The sequence below is a fragment of the Ochotona princeps genome, chromosome 5, assembly GCF_030435755.1.
Source record: "Ochotona princeps isolate mOchPri1 chromosome 5, mOchPri1.hap1, whole genome shotgun sequence".
Taxonomy (NCBI): Eukaryota; Metazoa; Chordata; class Mammalia; order Lagomorpha; family Ochotonidae; genus Ochotona; species Ochotona princeps.
Window position 1 is genome coordinate 35,248,981 of NC_080836.1, and position 18,691 is coordinate 35,267,671.

General features: G+C 45.0%; 1 protein-coding gene across 3 annotated transcripts in view; it reads left to right on the forward strand.

The window, feature by feature from the left end:
• Positions 1-1,689: 1,689 nt before the first annotated feature.
• Positions 1,690-18,691, forward strand: part of FMNL2 (formin like 2) — a 322,003-nt gene continuing 305,001 nt past the window's right edge. For all 3 annotated transcript variants that reach the window (XM_004577164.2, XM_012926267.2, XM_012926268.2), the window contains exon 1: positions 1,690-2,250. In XM_004577164.2, coding sequence (XP_004577221.2) covers positions 2,134-2,250 — 117 coding nt within the window. In that variant the 5' untranslated portion in view covers positions 1,690-2,133. The remainder of the gene's footprint in view (positions 2,251-18,691) is intronic.

Genomic DNA, 18,691 nt, shown 5'->3' on the forward strand with positions numbered 1-18,691 from the left:
TTCTTTTGGTTCCTAGCTTTGCACACTTTGTCCTTGGCCTTTGTCAAATGGGAGATTCTGAGAGAGGCTAGATGTGATAAGACTTCAGGAGAGGAAAAGGTCTTAATTACTGGCAGAAGCACGGCCGGAGGGAGCCATAAATACAATTTAAAAAGGCTTTCTCAGCTGCAGGAAAGAATTCCAGCCTTTCTAATCCAGCCCAGCATTGCTCTGGGTGGGCTGAATTGGAGAGTCAGTGAGACCCAAGTATCTGTTTAAGGGAGAACCAAAAAACAAAATCTATTTTTTGGGTCAGAAATGTTTTACCTGGACTGCCCTAGAGGCATTCTTTCTCATATTCATTAGCTTTGTTTTTCTCTCTTTGGGCAGTAACACAAAGCCACTAACTTCCATGGTATAATTACTTAGAAGTTTCAAATTTAGTTCATTTATATTCTCTCATTTCTTTAAAAAAGACATATTTCTTGTAATACCACACACACACACACACACAATGTCTTTGCTCCATGCAGTCTGGTTCAAGTCACTCTTCAACTAATAGTCCTTCAGCATCTATGAGGCTCCCAATATCTGCGGATGTATAAAGCCAGATGCAGCGTGGTCCTTGATAACTGAATGATTAACCCTGCTTTGTAACAAGAGGAGGATACCCTTAGCTGCCTATCTGGATCACCTGGGGAGCTTGTTAAAAATACACCTGCCTGGGTTTCAGCTCTTCAAAGATTCTGGTAACAGGCAAAACCCCAGGTGTGTGTCGTTTTCAGCAAAAAACTGCCCAAATGAACTGGATCCACAGCCAGGATTCAGAAACACGACTCATGGATGCACGAGCACAGCTACAACTCAACCAAAGGATGACTTTGAACCGGACAACACGAGCAGTTGGCTAAAGTCACTTAGGAGACTGTTCCTGTCTCCAAGGTTTTGATGATAGTTACTATTTCATACACAACCCAGACCACGAAGCCAAGCCGTGTTCTCTGTGACACAAGCAAACTTCTGCCTAAGTTCATCCCCAAAGATTCCCCCTCAAACATGCTGTCAACACAGCAGCATGAAATATGTTCGCATGAAACATAAGCATACATTTTCTGCTTTTGCCTAGAAAGTAATCCGGGCCAGAGACAACCGTCCTTTCCTCTCCTCCAAACTCCCTCAAGGAACACAGTAAGAGATAGGCACTTGGACAGGTGCTTTGTTCAGGAATGAACTATATCCTCACCCAGCTCTTAAAGAGTGTGAGCATATCATCAGTGTATCATATTTTATCCAACATTTCAGGTACATCAAAGAACACATACCATAAATACGGAAGAAAGAACAATAAGGCAAGCACCCCTGATCCTCCCGGGCTCCCGGCTGTGGACAGGACCTCGGTGGGACTGTAGGGGTCAGCATCCATGCATTGACTCACTGATTCGTTTCATTCATTCGTTCATTTGTAATACGTGCCCAAGCGTCAGATGTGGTACAGAGCAAGGAGTTATTTCCTCCGGCAGGGTGGGAAGGGCCACAGGCCTCAGGAGCGGGGCCGCAGAGGCGCACCTGGCCCGCGCGGCAGGCGGCGCAGCCCGGGCGGCCTCGCCGGGAGGGCGTGGCTTTGCGCGCGCGGACACTGGCGGCGGGAACTACGCGTCCCGGCAGTCCGCGGGGCGGTGGGCGGAGCGGGGCCGGGGGCGGGGGCCGCGAGGGGGTATTGTGTAGGCGAGCGCCGAGCCGCGTTTGTCCTGCTCCAGGTGCCGGGCGAGCGAGCGCTGCTGGTTTGGGCGCCGGCCGGGGGGCTCGAGTGTCAGCGGCAGCAGTGGCCGGCCGCTCCGGTGGGAGGCCGAGGCACCACAGCGCGCGCCCGCTGGCCGCGAGAGCTGGCAGGGTCCGGTGTGCCGGCGGAGCACCATGCACAGGGGCGCCCGGCGCCCTGACGACCCTTTCCGAGGAAAAGAGGCCGGGGCTGCGCTGGGGCGGCGGAGAGCATGAGGGAGGCCGGCGGGCGGCTGAGCTCCGGGCGCTGCTAGGGAGCGGCGTGCGCTGCACACTCGCCGGGGCGCGGCGGAGGGCGTGGGGGAGCCGACCGCCGGGTGTTCGGATCGCCGACGCGCACGCGAGGGGCCGGTGGCGACCCCGGCCCCGGCCGACATGGGCAACGCCGGGAGCATGGATTCACAGCAGACCGATTTCAGGGCGCACAACGTGCCTTTGAAGCTGCCGATGCCCGAGCCGGGGGAACTGGAGGAGCGGTTTGCCATCGTGCTGGTGAGTGTGCGGCGACCGGGCGTGAGGCAGCGCGGCTGACCTCCACCCCTCCCCGGCTCCCCGTGCCCCGTGCGACCTGCTGGCCTCACGGGGTAGGGAGGCGCCCACCCTCCCCTTTGTGGCCTCCCTTACCTCGCTTGCCCCCCTCCCCCGGAATCCCTCACGCTCACACACACTCCTCTTCAGGGTCCCGGGATTGGAGCCGGGGGCTCCGAGCGAACAGCCCGGCCGGCTCCGAACCCATTGTCTGGCGGGAGAGGCACCTCGCGGCGCGTGTGCAGGGGAGGTGCTGCGTGGGCGTGAAGGGAAGGCGGGTGCAAGCCGCTAAGGTTTATTTATTTATTTGTTTATTTCGTTTAGAAAAGAAAAGAAAAAAAAAATTCTTCCCTGCATTGGGAGCGCCTGCGGAACTTCCCTCGAGCGCCCCACCCGGGGCCTGCCGGGTCCGGGGCAGATGGGCGCAGGTGGCCGGCCGGCCGCGGTCGCCGCGCGGGGCGGGGAGCAGACACGAACTTGGAGGGCGGACGTCGCGCTTGGGCGTGGGGGGCGTCCCCGAAAGGAATAGAGGAGGCCGACAGCTGGGCACAGCCCAGGTCCTTAAGCGAGGAGGGGCACTCCAAAACCTAGGCTGGAGGGGAGAAAGCGCCCCGGGCGGGGGGGGCTGAACCTTGGCGTCTTCTCCTTGGTCTTCAATTTGAAACCACAAAAATGTGCAGTTTTGCGGGGACGTGTTGCGAGCTGTCCTGACCGCACGGGCGACCCCTCTGTTCCTCTTCCCCAGCACAGCCAGAGAAGTCTCCCACTGCCTCTCGCGTTCCTCCTCACATCCTACTCTCGTAAGAACCCCCCTCCCCGTCCCGCCGTTCCCACTGGGTTTCTGGGCCCCTCCCGGCCAGAGCCTGTGGTGCCTAGAGCTACAAGAGAGCTTGGCGGCTTCCCCCCTTCCCCAGACCAGAGCAGTGCCGGCTGCTTTTGATCCTTAGTCTTACAGTGTCACTGGCCTAGTCTCTAAAGGGATGGGGGCTCCATCCCTCTTGCTCACACTATCGCGCGTCCCTCTCCCTTTTCCCCGCCGGTTCTGCTCCTACCCTACTAGCCCCAGGGACTTGGGGTGGAGGCCGCCAGCGACCGTAATTGCCTGCGGGACTCTTTGGCTTCTAACGTAAAGACTTAAGATGAAAAGCCGGTTCTCTGAGGTCTCTTCGCGGGACCGTTGACGTGGCTTTGGACAAGGGCTGCTCTAGTCCCGGAGCATAATATTCTGAAAGGGAGGTTAGCTTTGTGCTGGTAGGGAGAACAGGTCACCTGGAAACGGCGCGGCCGGCGGAGAGATGGATGGGGTTGTCTGTCTGGCATCGCAGCCTCTGTGATCTCCCTCAGCTGCTGTCCCTGCTGCAAGTTGGGACGCTCTGAAATGAAACGAGTTAAGGCTTAATTACTTCTCAAGGCAGTCTGGATACATACTTGACCCGTCTTTGCAGAGACAAACGTTTCTCTTCAAAATGCTCTTCTTCCTGACCCGTGGCTCTTCCTCCTGGCCCTGGGTCTTCTGTTTTCCCTTCTACGTATGCTTCTGTGTCTGGATACTTGTGGTGGAGGAGCCAAGGACCCAGGGAAACCAGCGTAGCAGCCATAATAAAAACAATAATGCAATTAAGTTCTGCTCAACTGGGCTAGCGTTTTCTTTTGTTTTCTTTTTTTTTTTAAACATGAGCTTTCAGTTACCCTGCTGATTAATAACACATGGGGTGAATTAATCTTTAGAAAAATCGTGTCTGTCATTAACATGGTTGGTTGGGGTAGTGTTGCTGTGAAGTCCAGCAGTTGGCTAATTTAGGATGTCGACCACTATGGGTGATCACCACAGGCTCCTTGGGGGCGTTGCTAGTTGTGGCTGCCCTTGCTCTCCTGTGCGTCATACACAGTTCCTGGATGCGGTCCTTTGTGAAAAGTTGTTTGCAACATTCTAAGCCTCTCTCCCAGAAAGCAAAAACAAAAAACAATAAAGTCAGGCCGACTTTTCCAGAATAGAAAGCTTTTGAAAAAGTCTCGGCTCTGGGATTGTCTGGTTAAGATGCCTTTGCAACCAGTGAAGTAGTGTTTACTTTTCAAGTCAGCCCCACTAGCTCTTAGGCAATCTGTGGGAGGAATTGAAAGGACACCTTCCTGAATGTCCCCACTGGCTGATAGAGGTATCAAGGGAGATTGCTTTTGTGAGCCTTTTTTTTTTAAGGTGTATATGTGATGCTCTCAACTTTGCTTTTCTTCATGAATTGTCTAAGAAATCAGTCCAAACCATGTGATCCTGCACCTCAAGCTGGAAGGACAGTTTTCGGGGGCAGATTTCTGAGTATATATGGAAGAATCCTCTACCCTTAAATAATGGGAATTGTGTTGTCATTATTGCCACTGATTTTATTTTGCTACATAGTAAAGACCACTTGTGTGTTTTGGAGGGAGAACTAGATGGCAGTGCCGTGCAGAAGAGTGTACAAGCACCTCTTTGTAAGTATGGCTTACATCAATAATTAACGAGCTGTGTCAGGCTAGGAAAACAATTTCTTACAGACTGCAGCTCTAGTATTTAAAGCCTTGGGGAGGAGTCAACAAAATGATGGAAGTCCATCTTATTTATTGTTTGGAAGGCCTTGGGAGGGATGAAAACTCAGTGACTGCTTGCCTCCCCTCCCCCTTTCCCAACCTTTATAGGTTAAATGGTACACATCTGTAAAGCTAGAGGGTTTGTGTGGACAGAATGGGAGACTATCTGGTTAATATCCTTGGAGGGATAACTTGTAAGAGGAATAGCTTTTGTTTTTACTAGAAGAAAATGAGCTACTGGACATGTGTTACGACATTCGATTGCATGCAAATCTTAACAGTTTCCTTCTGCCAAGGAGAATATCTCACCTTGCACCTGCCTTGAGCATTATAATACAGAGAGTTATAGAACTTTAAGGGCAAAGATGCCTGGCTCACTGTGTACATTTAAACATTTTCCCTTCTATCTGCCTTTGTGTATGTGTATGCTTGTGGGATTTAATTTTTTTTTCTTTTCCCTCAGACTAAAAAGCCACCTACTGTAATCTTGGTTGTTCTAGGATATATCTGACATAGGTATACTATAAGCCTGTATTTTGGGGGGGTTTCTAAAATTTGTGATTAAATATATGGGTCTCCATAGTATTTCTTCAACATTGTTTAACTTTGGAGGTTATATATACAAAATACTCCAGTTGACTTTATTCTGTGGTTTTTCAGAGTCACTGTATGGGTTTTGTGAACAGCTGAGGTTCATTGTCGAAGAATATCTTCTTTTGTGCACCAGACATTCCATAACACTAATTTCTGATCAGCATAAAATTTAAGTTTTCAGATGCATTTGTTGAGGAACTGTTCCAAGAATTCTTTGATCGTTAGGAAAAAGGATAAACTTAAGTCTTTTTGTCTTTGCCACTGTATCTCTGCGATATCAGGTACCAGGCAGCACTGCAAAGAGAATAAACAAGACAGATTAGGAAGTAATGGTTTAAGGCAATATTATCCTAGATTTGATATCATGACTTGCTTTCAGCATCTGATTAGTTTGACCCTATTTCCTTTTCCTCCCAGCCTGAGGTTGAAAATAGTCGTTTTTAAGGAGTAGGACATTTTGGAGTGTCTGCTCTGAGTAGGCGCTGTGCTTACAAATTCTCCCTTAGTCCTTGCAGTAACTACAGCCATCAGCAACATTAGGGGTGTGTAAATGACTACCTAAAGCGCCTGAAGCCATACAGTTATTAAATAGGCCTAGAATTGCAACAGAAAAAAAAAAAAAAGGCTGTAGCTTAACAATGCAAAACAAACTACCAATTCAGGTAAGTGCAAGTTTCAAACTATTCCAGATTGGTAGGCAATTTTCAGTAGTCACCAAAAAGGGGAACATTTGGTGTTTGCCTTTAGATGTCAATTTTTCTAGCATCTGTGCTATAGTCATCTCTTTTTCTGGCATGCAGTTAAAGATGGATTTGGTCCACAGTTCTACTTTGTAGTTTTTCTGTTCCAGGCCAACTTGACGTCCCTTGGTTCAAAAGTTTAGATTTTTCCAAGCCAAGGGGAAGATACAACCTATCACTGCAATGCACATATACTCCAAATGTAATTACCTGTAAAAGGGACAAGGAAGGTCAAGTTTTAGTGTTGAGGTTGATTACTACTGCAAGGTGATATTCCCTTTCAGTCACTTCCAGGGAGAGCACCTGCAGTGAAGTCTGTTGAGCAGATGGATGAGTGGGAGTAGGGTGAAGCCATCAGATGCTGATGATTTGTTTTCTCAAATCCTTCCTCCTGTTGTGAGGGAAAGAGAGTGTCGAAAGGGAGCGGGGTATTGTCACTTTGAACCATTATTACAGCTTCACCCTAGGCAGTAACTTCCTAAGCTGGTTTTTCGTTTTGTTTTGTTTTGTTTTGTTTTGTTTTACTTCCAAGTGTTCTAGATGGCTTGGACTGTGCAGATCATCGTTACTGGTGTGCACTTCCTACACTAATAATGCCAACAAGAACTGTGAAAATAGAACTGAGTATCTAGGATAAAAGCTGATCATAAGATTTCCTATAAAGTCAAATATTTGGGTACCTGGCAGTGTTAAACCGATGGAACTGCGGGAGGCGAAGGCTGGCCTGCCCTTAATTCCTTAAGGATTAAGAATTATTTGTACTCATGTCCTATCATTTGCTTGGGAGAGTTGGCCTGATAGTCAGGAGAAGTGGTTTTGAGAATCGTATCAGCTGCACCAACTTGGGCAAGTTAAACTGTTTGCCGGATCCTTGGTTTTCCTGCCTTGTACATAGAATAAAATTTGGTACAACTATTAGGATGCTGTAAGATGATGGAAATGATAGCACTCAAAAAGTGTGACATTGGCAGAACATAATCCATTGTGAACTGTTACACAACTTTGTGTTTTGAAGAACTTAGGTGTGGAAAAAGTGGATATTTACCTTCAGTGTGGTGTGGAGTATAGAATTCCCCAAGGTCAGTGACTAAAGTCTTGTGAACCTAAGGGAAACTATTTTAACAGAGTGGTCAGAAAACTGAGCTGTCCTTTAGAGTTCTTTGGGTAGAGTTACATGAACCATGCTGGTGGCCAGAGCCCTTCTCTACCCGAAGTATAGCAAGTCAGGTATTAGCTTGAAAGGCACTCTCCTTGAGGTGAGTCACGTGCAAGTACTGGACTGAGTTTCAGCATCTGGGAGTGGAGAAGGATGTCTTTGTAAGGCTGTCCTGAGCTCCAGTATGAGTAAAGAAAGGAAGCTCCAGAGATGGATTGACCTCATAAGAGCTGTGGCCTGAAGGACTTGCTGTTACTGAACTGTGCTCTTTGATTTGTCCTTAATGCTTGGGGTACCTGAACGAAGTGGAAGTGAGCTTCTTGTTCCTCAGACTTAAGTCATTGGTGTCAAAACAGTGGCTAAAGCAAAAGACACAGATTGTAGGTGATTGGCTCTCCTTTGTAAGAAAGGCCCTGGTACCCGGAATCCTTTGAGAAACCAAGTAGTTGAATCTTTAGGGGCATAACAAAACAAAAGCAGCTTGAGAGAGCTAAGGAGCAAAGGTGAATTTAACAGCTGTGCAGGGGCTTGGCAGGGCCCCCTGTGGCAGAGTGGCTGTTTCTAGAATCCTGCCCTCTCCAGATGACAAGCAGTATGTTCCTCCTAAGCTTTGGGCTGTTGGTTTCTTTAACACCTTACTTGAATGTTGGGCACAGAGATAGACTATTAAAATTCTGTTCATTCCACAGAGTGATCTTCATCTCTACTCCCTGGCCACCCCATCTTCCTCACCAGAACTCTGCTTCACCCTACTACCACCAGTTTCCAGTGATACAATTTGGCAGTCATAACCAGGGAACACTGATAGACCAGAGATCTTACCTCATGGACTGTGATTCAGCTAAAGGCCCATAGAATTGGATCAGGGTGGCTGGGAATCCCCAAACTGGGAAATAACCGATTCTTCCTTGGAGGCGTAACGGTGTTTAATGTTGATAAAAGCAAATGTACCTTCTTTCTCACTCTTAAGAGCCAATGGAAAAGCTTGCCCACCAGTACTCACAGGAGGGAACCTGACTCAGGACTCTCTTGTTTCTAGTTTCATGTGTTTTCTAGGACATGCCTGTGGTTTCTGTGATCCTTGGTCACATCTTCAGTGTTTGCAGGCAACCTGTCACTGCTTTAGTGACTCTTACTAGTCCACTTTGTGTTAAAGCAACTCTTGCCCTGTTTCTGTGGCCACGAAGTTGAGAGCCTGGAGTTACCTAGACCCTGCTGTTTGTGGGAGTGAGCCGCCATGATGTTTGTGCAGCAGATAGTACCCACCACCTGGGATTTACTAAAACCTCGTTGGCTTTAGGAAGGTGTCAGTTTGCATTTTGAGTGGTGTGCCTGATGCTGGGCACAGAGATGTGAATGATTGCCTGTTTCACTTCTTTTCTGGATGAGGGGTTTTCTCAGGAACCTGGCTTTCTTCCCTTGTTGGTTTTTTTCTCTGTGAAACTTGTAGCACCCCTCCTACAAGTATAAGGAAGCTATTAAGAAGTCAGAACAATGCTTCTCAAACTTAGATGCACAGTGACATTTCCTGAGGAACCTCAGAAACACATTGGCCTGGGGTACCCTGCTGAAATGCTGATAAAATTGACTGGGGTATAATCTCAACATCAGAATTTCAAAAGCTCTGAAGCACACTAAAAGTGATGATGCCAGGGTTGAGAGTTACCATGCTGAAGGAGAGTATTTTCCTCTTCTGCCCTGAGAGTTAAAACTGTTTAGGAAAGAGATTAAGAAGCAAGAGAAAATTTGGAGAAATTGGACAAAGAGGAGCGAAGTTAAAAGATGCTCAAAATCTGTTGAATGGTAATATTATTTAGCTGTTTAGGAAATGACCATCAAATTATTCAAATGCAAAATTTCAGGGGAAGTTCCATGTGTTATGATTGACATTAAACAGCAACCCTCAGCTTTACCTCTGGAGTGGAATAATCAATGTATCAAATGTGTTTTTTGTCTAGGCTCCATTCTCAAGCCTGATTGTTTGTTGGTTCAATTCAGGTCTTTTGCTTTGATCTCTGGTTTTACCACTTACAAAGACTTGATGAGCTTGGCTTCCTGGAGTGAAACTCAAATACAGTTGTGAAATGTAAACAACATTCATCTATTAATAATCCTATAATCAAGGCAAATTGGCATGCTTATATAAGCAATTAGTTTTGAGAATAGAAAGATAAATAGGATACTAGGTCAAGAATCAGCTGATTGTTCTCAGTGCAGGACTCTGGTTTCTCCTTTATTAGCTATGACATAAACAAATAGAAATTTCTCTTATTCACAATCTTGAGCCTTTATGGTTTGGGGTTTGAGGGCAGCAAATGTGGTTTTCTGGAACTGATTGGATAGGAGCAATCATTGTCTTATTTTCATTTGGACATGTAAGAATTTTTCAAGGAAATGCAGGTAGTTGATTTAAGACTAGATATATTTTTCTACTTATTGGGGAAAGAGTGAGGGAAAGTATGGTTTTAGATGAAATACTAAAGGGTGATAATGGGGCTATACTTTTTTGTGGGAAAGGTGAAGACTATTATAATGATGGGAACGTTGAGCATCTTCCTCATCTGCTTTTGTTGAATGATGTTACATAGTATTTTCTTCCTTATGCATTTGTATATGCACTATGGTAGTTAGTATTATAAGAAGTTGGGTATGGTGTAATTACATTTGCAGCATGGCAGCAGCCGCTTTGCCTGGGTAATCCAGTGTCAACAGATGGTAAACCCGCTGGACCAGGTGCATTGCTCTGTAGGTCAGTTTCATTTCTGGTCCATTTAATCTCCGATATGGTCAGTTTTATACTTTATCAAAATTTTGCCTTTTTTTGGTGACACTAGGTTATTTTGACTAATATGGATTCTTCATTCCAAAGGACTTTTGCTAGTGAGCCTAGGCTGCTAGTTCAAGCCCTGATGTCTTGGGATCAGGATGCTACATGCGTGGCCTCACTGGATTCCTTAGGCCTTGGCACAAACCATTTTCTTGCCCTATTGGGCCCTCTGCCTGCCACCCTGGAGAGACCACCTAGGAATGGGGGGACTTCAGGCTGTGTGGAGCATTTTAGCCTGCCAGCTTTCAGCTGCCACGCTTTCCTATCCCAGTGGAATGTGTAAGTCTCACATGAGACTTCTTGGAAAGCCTTGGTTTGGCTCACACATCTCCCAGTTCCCTGAGTTTCTCAGGCCCCAGCCTTCATTGAATGACAGTTCATTACATTCAACATGTAGATTTTAGTTATTTTATGAATAATTACTAGATATTTTCAAGATTGGTTCCCTGTAAATTTTTCTATTGATAGTGGGGAAATTTAGCAGGTTTTGTTTTTTTAAAGGATGACTACATAATATCCTTTAAAAAAAAAAGCCCCTTTCCAAACTGGGCACACAGCCTTCAGGTCAGGAGGGAGAATATCCCCCTCCTAGTTCAGATGTAGTTGAACTTGGCACCTGGCCTCCCCAGCTGGGCAGTCACCTGAGCTTACTTTCCTAATGGTCACACTTACGTGGTAGAAGGAGGCCACAGGATTGTGCTTGTGGTCTGATTCTAAATTATTTGAGCTGTGAGGTTTCCACCATTTCTTTGGAGAGACTTGCCGTGCCCAAGGAGGCCTAACCATTAACAAACACTGACATCACAGTGTTTTCCTGCTGTTATTTCATCGTGGATAACCTTAATGTATTTGTGTTAGTATGGCATAGAATGATTTGTGTAGCTCTGAAAAGAGGACATTTTGACTTAATGCTCCCAGAAGAAAGAATGGAAAGGGATTTCCAAAGTGAAAATGAACATTTGCACTTTGGAACATCAGTACTTAGAATGACATACTTATCCAGGTGCACATCTTCTCAAAATAAATTCCTGTTACTTTTATCATCTTCGTTCATGAGCTTGGAAATGTTATAAGCTGTAAGATTATGAATTTCCTCATGTTCATTTTCTCATCAAAACTCTTTTACATGTCATTCCAGACATTAGATCCAATCGGAGGGATTCCCTGGCTGTGTTTCTTGTTAATGGTTGGCCACCCTTATTCTCTGTATTTTCTGCATCCCTCCCACCCTTCTAATGGAAGCCGGACACAGTTGGCCTGAACTGTCTGCTCTTCTATTTCTTTATAGGTCTCAGACTTGGAGTTTGCTTAATTCCTGCTTCCTGTTCCCCTCATCTCCAGAGCAGGCCTGCACTTGCCCTGTTTTATTCTCATGATGATTTCCTGCCCAAATGGGCTCCCTTGGTATCTCTGCTTGCTGACGCTCCATTCAGCCTTCAGACTTCTGAAAGCTCACCTTTCTAAGTGTCCTTGGAGGCCCCCATGAACTTGGAGGAGGTGGGAAAAACAACTTTGGCTCCTTTGATCTCTTTATAGTATGAATTAGAGCTCATATTCATGGCATTTGATTGTCATCACCTTGTGGGAAGTGTGACTGTAAACTAAGGAGATGCTTTTATGTATGGCTTTGTAGCCTGCCTCCCATTCTTAGCCATCCCCTTGTCTTTGTTGTGTCTTCCAGTTGGCATTGCAGGCTCCTGGAAGACAAGGAGCAAGTCTTACAAGTCCTGGCGACTTTTCCTTTCCCAGCACCGTGCTTGTTCCAGGGAAGGTCTTAGCAGATAATTACCAACATGATTAGTTAGAGAAGCTGTCTGCTCAAAAGGGAATGGAAACTTGAGTAGTTGCTGGGGAACTTAGTTTATCTGATCACACTTGGCTCACTGATAGTCACACACACCTTGCCTTTGTGTTGAAAAGACACTTTGTCACAGATCCTTACTCATCTTGGTATTCCCCATATCACTTGGTTATAGTCGGTGCCCAGGAACACTGAGTGTTTGGTGATAAGAACTTGGCATCATGCTTTGCTTGATTTGATTTTTTAAAGTGCTGTTTTGACTTGTTCTTTGTTTAAAAAAACTTTTAAAAACTGCATTTGTTTGAGAGGCTTAGAGAACAGGCAGTGAGCACGCACACTCATCTGTTGGTTCACTCCCCAGATGACCATAGGTGAGGTCTGGGCCAAACTGGGCTGGCCAAAGACAGGAGCCAATTCTGTCTCATGTGAGTGGCTGGAACCAAATTTTTAAACCAGCCCTGCTTCCCTTCATGGCATGTGTTAGCAGGAAGCTGAAGTTTGGAGCTGGAGCTGAGTGTGGAATCCAGACACACAACACCTGTCACCCAAAGTGGGGTTCCTAGCCAGCATCTTAACTGCTAGGCTGCATGCCTGCCCCTTCGCTTGGCTCTTTACAGAAGATATGGGAATTGGAAGAGGAAAAGACTAGTTATAATGTCCAAAGGAAATTGGTGGCTTGTCACTGATGTTAGGCTAAATAAGTTTGTCGCAATCAGGTGTCATCAAGTAAGTAGATACCACAAGTGCAAGGTGTTTTCTTTAAGTGAAATGTACCTTTTTTTTTTGTTTAAATTTGGAGCCAGGCAAGTTTAAATGAGCAGCAGTCCTTGTTTTGGTCATTTAGTTGTGGGTTGTTTGCATGGCATTCTCAAAATTGTCTTCTGTTTCTGCAAGTTTTTGTTACATGATACACACAGGGTATGAAATTATGGGCCTGGAAGGTGAATAAGAAGGGTAAAACTTGTGATTCTGTTTTAGGACTTGCTACAGCAACTCTCTGGAACATGTGATAGTGGAAAAAGGCGATGTTTCTGAGCCCCTGGTGTTGTATGAGGTGCTGTGTGAGCAGTATCTCTGATGCTCCTCATTGCTCTCTATGGGAGAGACTGCTGTCCTGCTTTTACTCGATGGACAGTGAGGCTCTGCGTGAGAAAGTGGCTATTACCTGATAATGGAGGCAGGAGTTGAATCCAGGCCTGTCTGATGTGAGAACTTGAGTTTTCTGTTGTTCACTGTGAATGTTTTCTGAGTTAGCTGTAGGATGCCATCTGTGCGTGCTTCTTGTTTGTTTTTCATATACCCTCTGGATAAATGTGTTAACTATACATTATCTACCTTGTATGAGTCCTGCTGCAGAATCTGACCTCATTGTGAATTGGCATAGGATGTAACTGGGGAGAAACACACACACACACACACACACACACACAAACACACACACACACACCCAAACAAGGCAGAGAGCTGCTCTATCAGTGTAGATACACTAAATTGTGAAAGTAGAGACAAAATGCTTTTTGTGTACTTTGAGTGTCTTGAGAGCTTTGAGATTCCAGCTCAGTTTCGCACACGACCATAATGCTGCACTTCCTCTTGCAAACCACCGCCCCCCCCCCCAAAAAAAACACATTGTGACGGCTATGGAGTGGAAGGGCCTGCTTCATCTGCTCTAAGCCACAAGTGGATCTCTGGGGGCAGGCAAGAGAGATCACTTGATTGCTATAATTTGCTACTGCATTTGGCTCGCAGTCCTCTTCTTTCTTAATCTTTCCATTAAACAATAGTTGAATTTTAAGGATAGCTAAGGATTTTGTACAGAGGTTCAATTTGGTGAAAGTTGTATGGAGTTGAATTCTTTCTTAAATCCCCTTCAGTTGAGCTTGGAACAGCAACTGTATGCTCAACTCTGCACTAAAATAGCTGTAGGGGAGGGCATTCTTATGCATATTAAAGCTTCAGAAACTTTGAGCAGGACTAAAGGAGAGGCCACAAAAGCTAAGAGTGTATGTGTGCGGGCCCGGAAGCGTGGCCTAGTGGCTAAAGTCCTCGCCTTGAAAGCCCCGGGATCCCATATGGGCACCAGTTCTAATCCCGGCAGCTCCACTTCCCATCCAGCTCCCTGCTTGTGGCCTGGGAAAGCAGTTGAGGACAGCCCAATGCATTGGGACCCTGCACCCGCGTGGGAGACCCGGAATAGGTTCCGGGTTCCCCGCTTCGGATTGGCGCGCACCGGCCCGTTGCGGCTCACTTGGGGAGTGAATCATCGGATGGAAGATCTTCCTCTCTGTCTCTCCTCCTCTGTGTATATCTGGCTGTAATAAAATGAATAAATCTTTAAAAAAAAAAAGTGTATGTGTGCGTGTGTGCTAATGCCTGGGGCTTCAGGCACCTGTGCTCACAGGACTCCAGATCTCCAACAGGGACTGGAGAATGGCTGGGGAATTATTACACCTGCTGTGTGTCTGCAGGTTCAGAGTTCAGTATCACAGTTAAGTCTTTACACCTATGGTAGTGGGTTTGTTTCTTGCACACATTTTCAGGCAGCTCTCAAGTGGCATTAACTGTGGATGTTCTGTAAACATCAGAGACAGCACAGGAGATCTGAAAAGAGGTACTTTCTCACTAGGTGTGTGAGAGACTCAGCGTTAGAAAAGTTAACTTGCCCAAGGACCCATGTTTCTAGTTGGCACTGCAGCTGAAAATCAAACTTTGAGGACTTGAAAGCTATGCTTCTAACATAGTGTTTTGATTTCTAATTCTAAAAATATGTAGATGTAGAATGAAGCATGTCCATGAATATAATTTTCCCCACTAAATAGAAAGCCCTATGATAACAAGTTCAGCATCTTTTCAGCATGTATTTCTTTTTTTCTTTTTTTAAGATTTATTTATTTTTATTACAAACTGACATATACAGAGAGGAAGATCTTTTGTCCGATTATTCACTCCCCAAGTGAGCGCAATGGCCGGTGCTGTGCCAGTCTGGAGCCAGGAGCCGGGAACTTCCTCCAGGTCTCCCACATGGGTGCAGGATCTTAAGGCTTTGGGCCATCCTTGACTGCCTTCCCAGGCCACAAACAGGGAGCTGGATGGGAAGTGCGGCCGCAGGGATCAGAACCAGTGACCACATGGGATCCCGGCACGTTCAAGGTGAGGACTTCAGCTGCTGGGCCACGCCGCTGGGCCCCGAGCATGTATTCCTTTTGTTGTTGTAGACTCAAAACTAGCAGTTATTGTATGTTCTGCCCCCCCTACCCCCCGCCGAATTAGAGATAAAATGAGAACTGGATGAATAAGCCCTGTCTGTTGCTGAAATAGTAAAGGGTAAATAAGCTTGTGATGCAAATGGCTCCCCCCCCCCCCCCCGTAGCAACAGTTGTCCTCTCAAGGCTTTCTGAAGGCTCTCTTTCAGACAACTGTTTTCTGAACCTTTGTGTTTTAAAATGTCTCTGGTAAAATGTCTGTGTTGTTACAGTGCAGAGTCTGTGTAATGAGCCTTTTGCTCAGTTCTCAGTGATAACCCTTGGGCTTGAACTTCCTTGTGTGTGGCACAACAGTTATCTTGTTACTGGGTCTTATGTTGAAGATTGCTCTTTTTTTTCTTTAATTCTATGTAATCTGGCTTTGTTCATTCAGTCTATTTTGCTTGGGTATCTGTAGCAAACAAGGCGTTAAGATGCTGGGACACAAAGGTGAATAAAGTGGCTTCTTTGCCTTAGGATCAAAGCTCCTGGTGCAAGAGACAGGCATGAAGTAAAGGTTACTGGAATATTAGGCAGCATTTTTCACATATGTAAATGCTATGTATATAATGCCGTAAGTGAACATATTAAGATGAGAATTTCACATTTTAGAATCAGTTGGTAAGTCTAGACAAGTTAATTTAATTTGGCTGATAGTTATGGCATATGAAACTTAGGCAAAATGAATTCAGCTCTGTGCCTGAATGATTATAAAGATCTGGATGCATGGGTAAGTGTGTCTGTGCAAGCAACTTGGAAGTATCTGGTTTAAAAGTACAACAAACAGCACTCATGCATATTGAGTGTACCTAAAATGTGTAGGGCCAGAATATTTGTGTAGACTTTATCGGTATCAGTTGAGCATTCCTGCGTGGAAAATCTGAAGTGCTCCAAAATTCAGCATGTGTATTGAGTATAGTAAGCTTGTCTTTTAGGACCTGGTATGGAGGCATAGCATACTAATTTTCCACCTGTAGCATTCTGTATTGGCAGTGTCTAGACTCAGCTGTTCCATGTCCATTGCAGCTCCCTGTTTGGCCTGGGAAGGCAGCAGAGGATGGCTCAAGGCTTTGGGTCTTTGCACCCATGGGCGAAGCACACAAGAAGTTCCTCATGGCTCAACTGAGGCCATTGAGGCTGTTTTGGAGACTGAATCAGCAGATGGAAGATCTCTCTTTCTCTATCTGTCCAATTCTGAATTTCAAGTAAATAATTAAACCTTAAAATAATTTTTGCAGTCTTCTCTACAAAGCTTATTGCAAAAAGTGTTGACATGGTACCTTATGTAAGGGTAGTTAGTTGGATTATTAAAAATTAGCTCGTAAGTGGGAATTAAACCCAAGTTTGAATCAGACTGTTACCACTGGGAGTTGATTGACTTTTCTAGGTCTGGGTAAATCACATCTGCCATATGAGTCACCCCTTTGGGTTGTTGTGAATGTGAAACGATGTTGCTTAGTACAGTGGAATGTGGCACTGACGGTAAGCACATCTCAAAAAATGGTAGGTCTGATTGTTATGTACCCATACCTTTCCCTTCCTTCCTTCCTTTTTTTTTTTTTTTTTTTTTTTTTTTTTTTTTTAGTATCACTAGCCATACTAATGGCACTGTAGTACATTTCACAGGAAGGTTAAATTCAAGCATCATTAGCCTCGGATGTGAAGAGTAACAAGACCCTGAGTGTCCACAGTTGAACTGATGATGGTCTGTGTTTCTTGTTTTTGCCTTAAGAACACATGTACTGACTTTACCTGTACCACTGTTTCCAAAGGTCCATGTGTTGTGGCCTCTACTTGGATGTTTTTTTCTTGACTTGTGTATGCTTTGTGCTGTGGAGGAAGAAGACCCTGGTGTTGATGACATTGGATTGTTCTATTTCTGAACCTGATAGAAGTAAGTTTTCATGATTGGAGCACACAACCACCATGCTGTATGCAGTGCTGTCACCACTAATCTGCTAGTTCACATAAGTAAATGCATTGATCATCTCAGCATTGAAGAAACTGCTGTTAGTGTTTTGTTTGGCTCTAGCTCCATTTGGGAGTGGATGGAGTCATTTGAACTTTTTTCTGAATTTCGATAGTGGTAACAAAGCCACAGCTTTCATAATTTATATGTTGATGGTTTTCTGTTTGGTTAAGAACATTGTTTTAGTGGAATCTGCATTGTTTTAAATCAATAATAGAATGCTCTGTGGCTTCAGCTGTGAAGCAAAAAAGACATTACAGGTTGTATTGGCCAAGTAACTCCTTACTGTGCATTTTGCCAGAAGCTTCTGTATTAATGTTCGAGTAACTGCTTACAATCTTCCTGAATCAGACCAAATCATACCTGATTTACAGCTAAGCGTGCAAAATGAAGGCAGGTCCCAAATCAAACAAATACCAACAGCATCCAGAAAGGAGACCCTAGAATTTTCTGAAGATTCATTTCTTTCTTTACTGTGAGAAAAATTGCTCACTTTTCGCTTGGCTGATAAGTGTCACATTTGCCCTACATTTTATAGTGATAATTTACTTAAATTCATAAGATAAAAGAATATTTGATAGCATTTTTTGGACTAGTTTGAGATAAAAATCCTCTGTGTTCCTAGACCCTGGAGAATTCTTGATTCACATAAGCTGAAGCTTTGTGTGTTTTTCTTGGTGCCCTGTTTCCATATCAAATGGCCTTAATATTTGGGTTTTTGTCATGAGGGTATTCTTCCTATGGCTCTTCATCAGTTTAGAATTGCATGAAAGAAAGCAGTAAGCCAACTCAAAGAAAGTCCAGATGAAAAGGATTATAATGTGGTACAAAAATATTAGCATGCCTGGCCCAGCCGTGTGACTCATTTCTTTTGGAGTATCCATTTTGACAGCTTTTTCGAATCACACATCAATCACAGTGCTGGTATTTTTGGCAGAGTGCTAGACTTTACCCTAATGCTCAGGATGGTAACTGCCAACAGTGAACAAAGAGAATTATAAAATGAAACATAACAGTATCAGAAGCATTGATTTTTTTTTTCTCCTGAGCTGAAACAAAATTGGGAGTTTCATGATATCTTTTTCATTGCCCCAAGAAAATCACTGCCTTATCCCAGGGAAAATAAGACCCTGAGGGATCCTCCTTGTCTTTGGCTGTAGGAACTAATCTTGCTGTGTTAGTTTCCATTCACAGGCTTTCCTTCCCACACTTTCTCCCCTACTTCTGGTATAATTTTTTTTGCACTTTTTTTCCCAAAGTGACTAAAATTGCTTTTGGATCTTTGTGTTCTGTGTTGTGGATATAGGCCTTCTGGGGAGAAACTCTCATGAACTTCAAAGGAGCAGAGAAAGGCAGGGTGCATCTAGAAATGAAAAGTTGACCCTTTGTCTCTGTGCTTTTCATCTCTGCCTCTTACAGGCATTCTTTCCTTCTATGCAAACAGACTGCAGAGGAATGGTCGTCATCTGTCATGCTGTGAAGTGATGTGTAGCTGCCCTGGGATGTGCTGT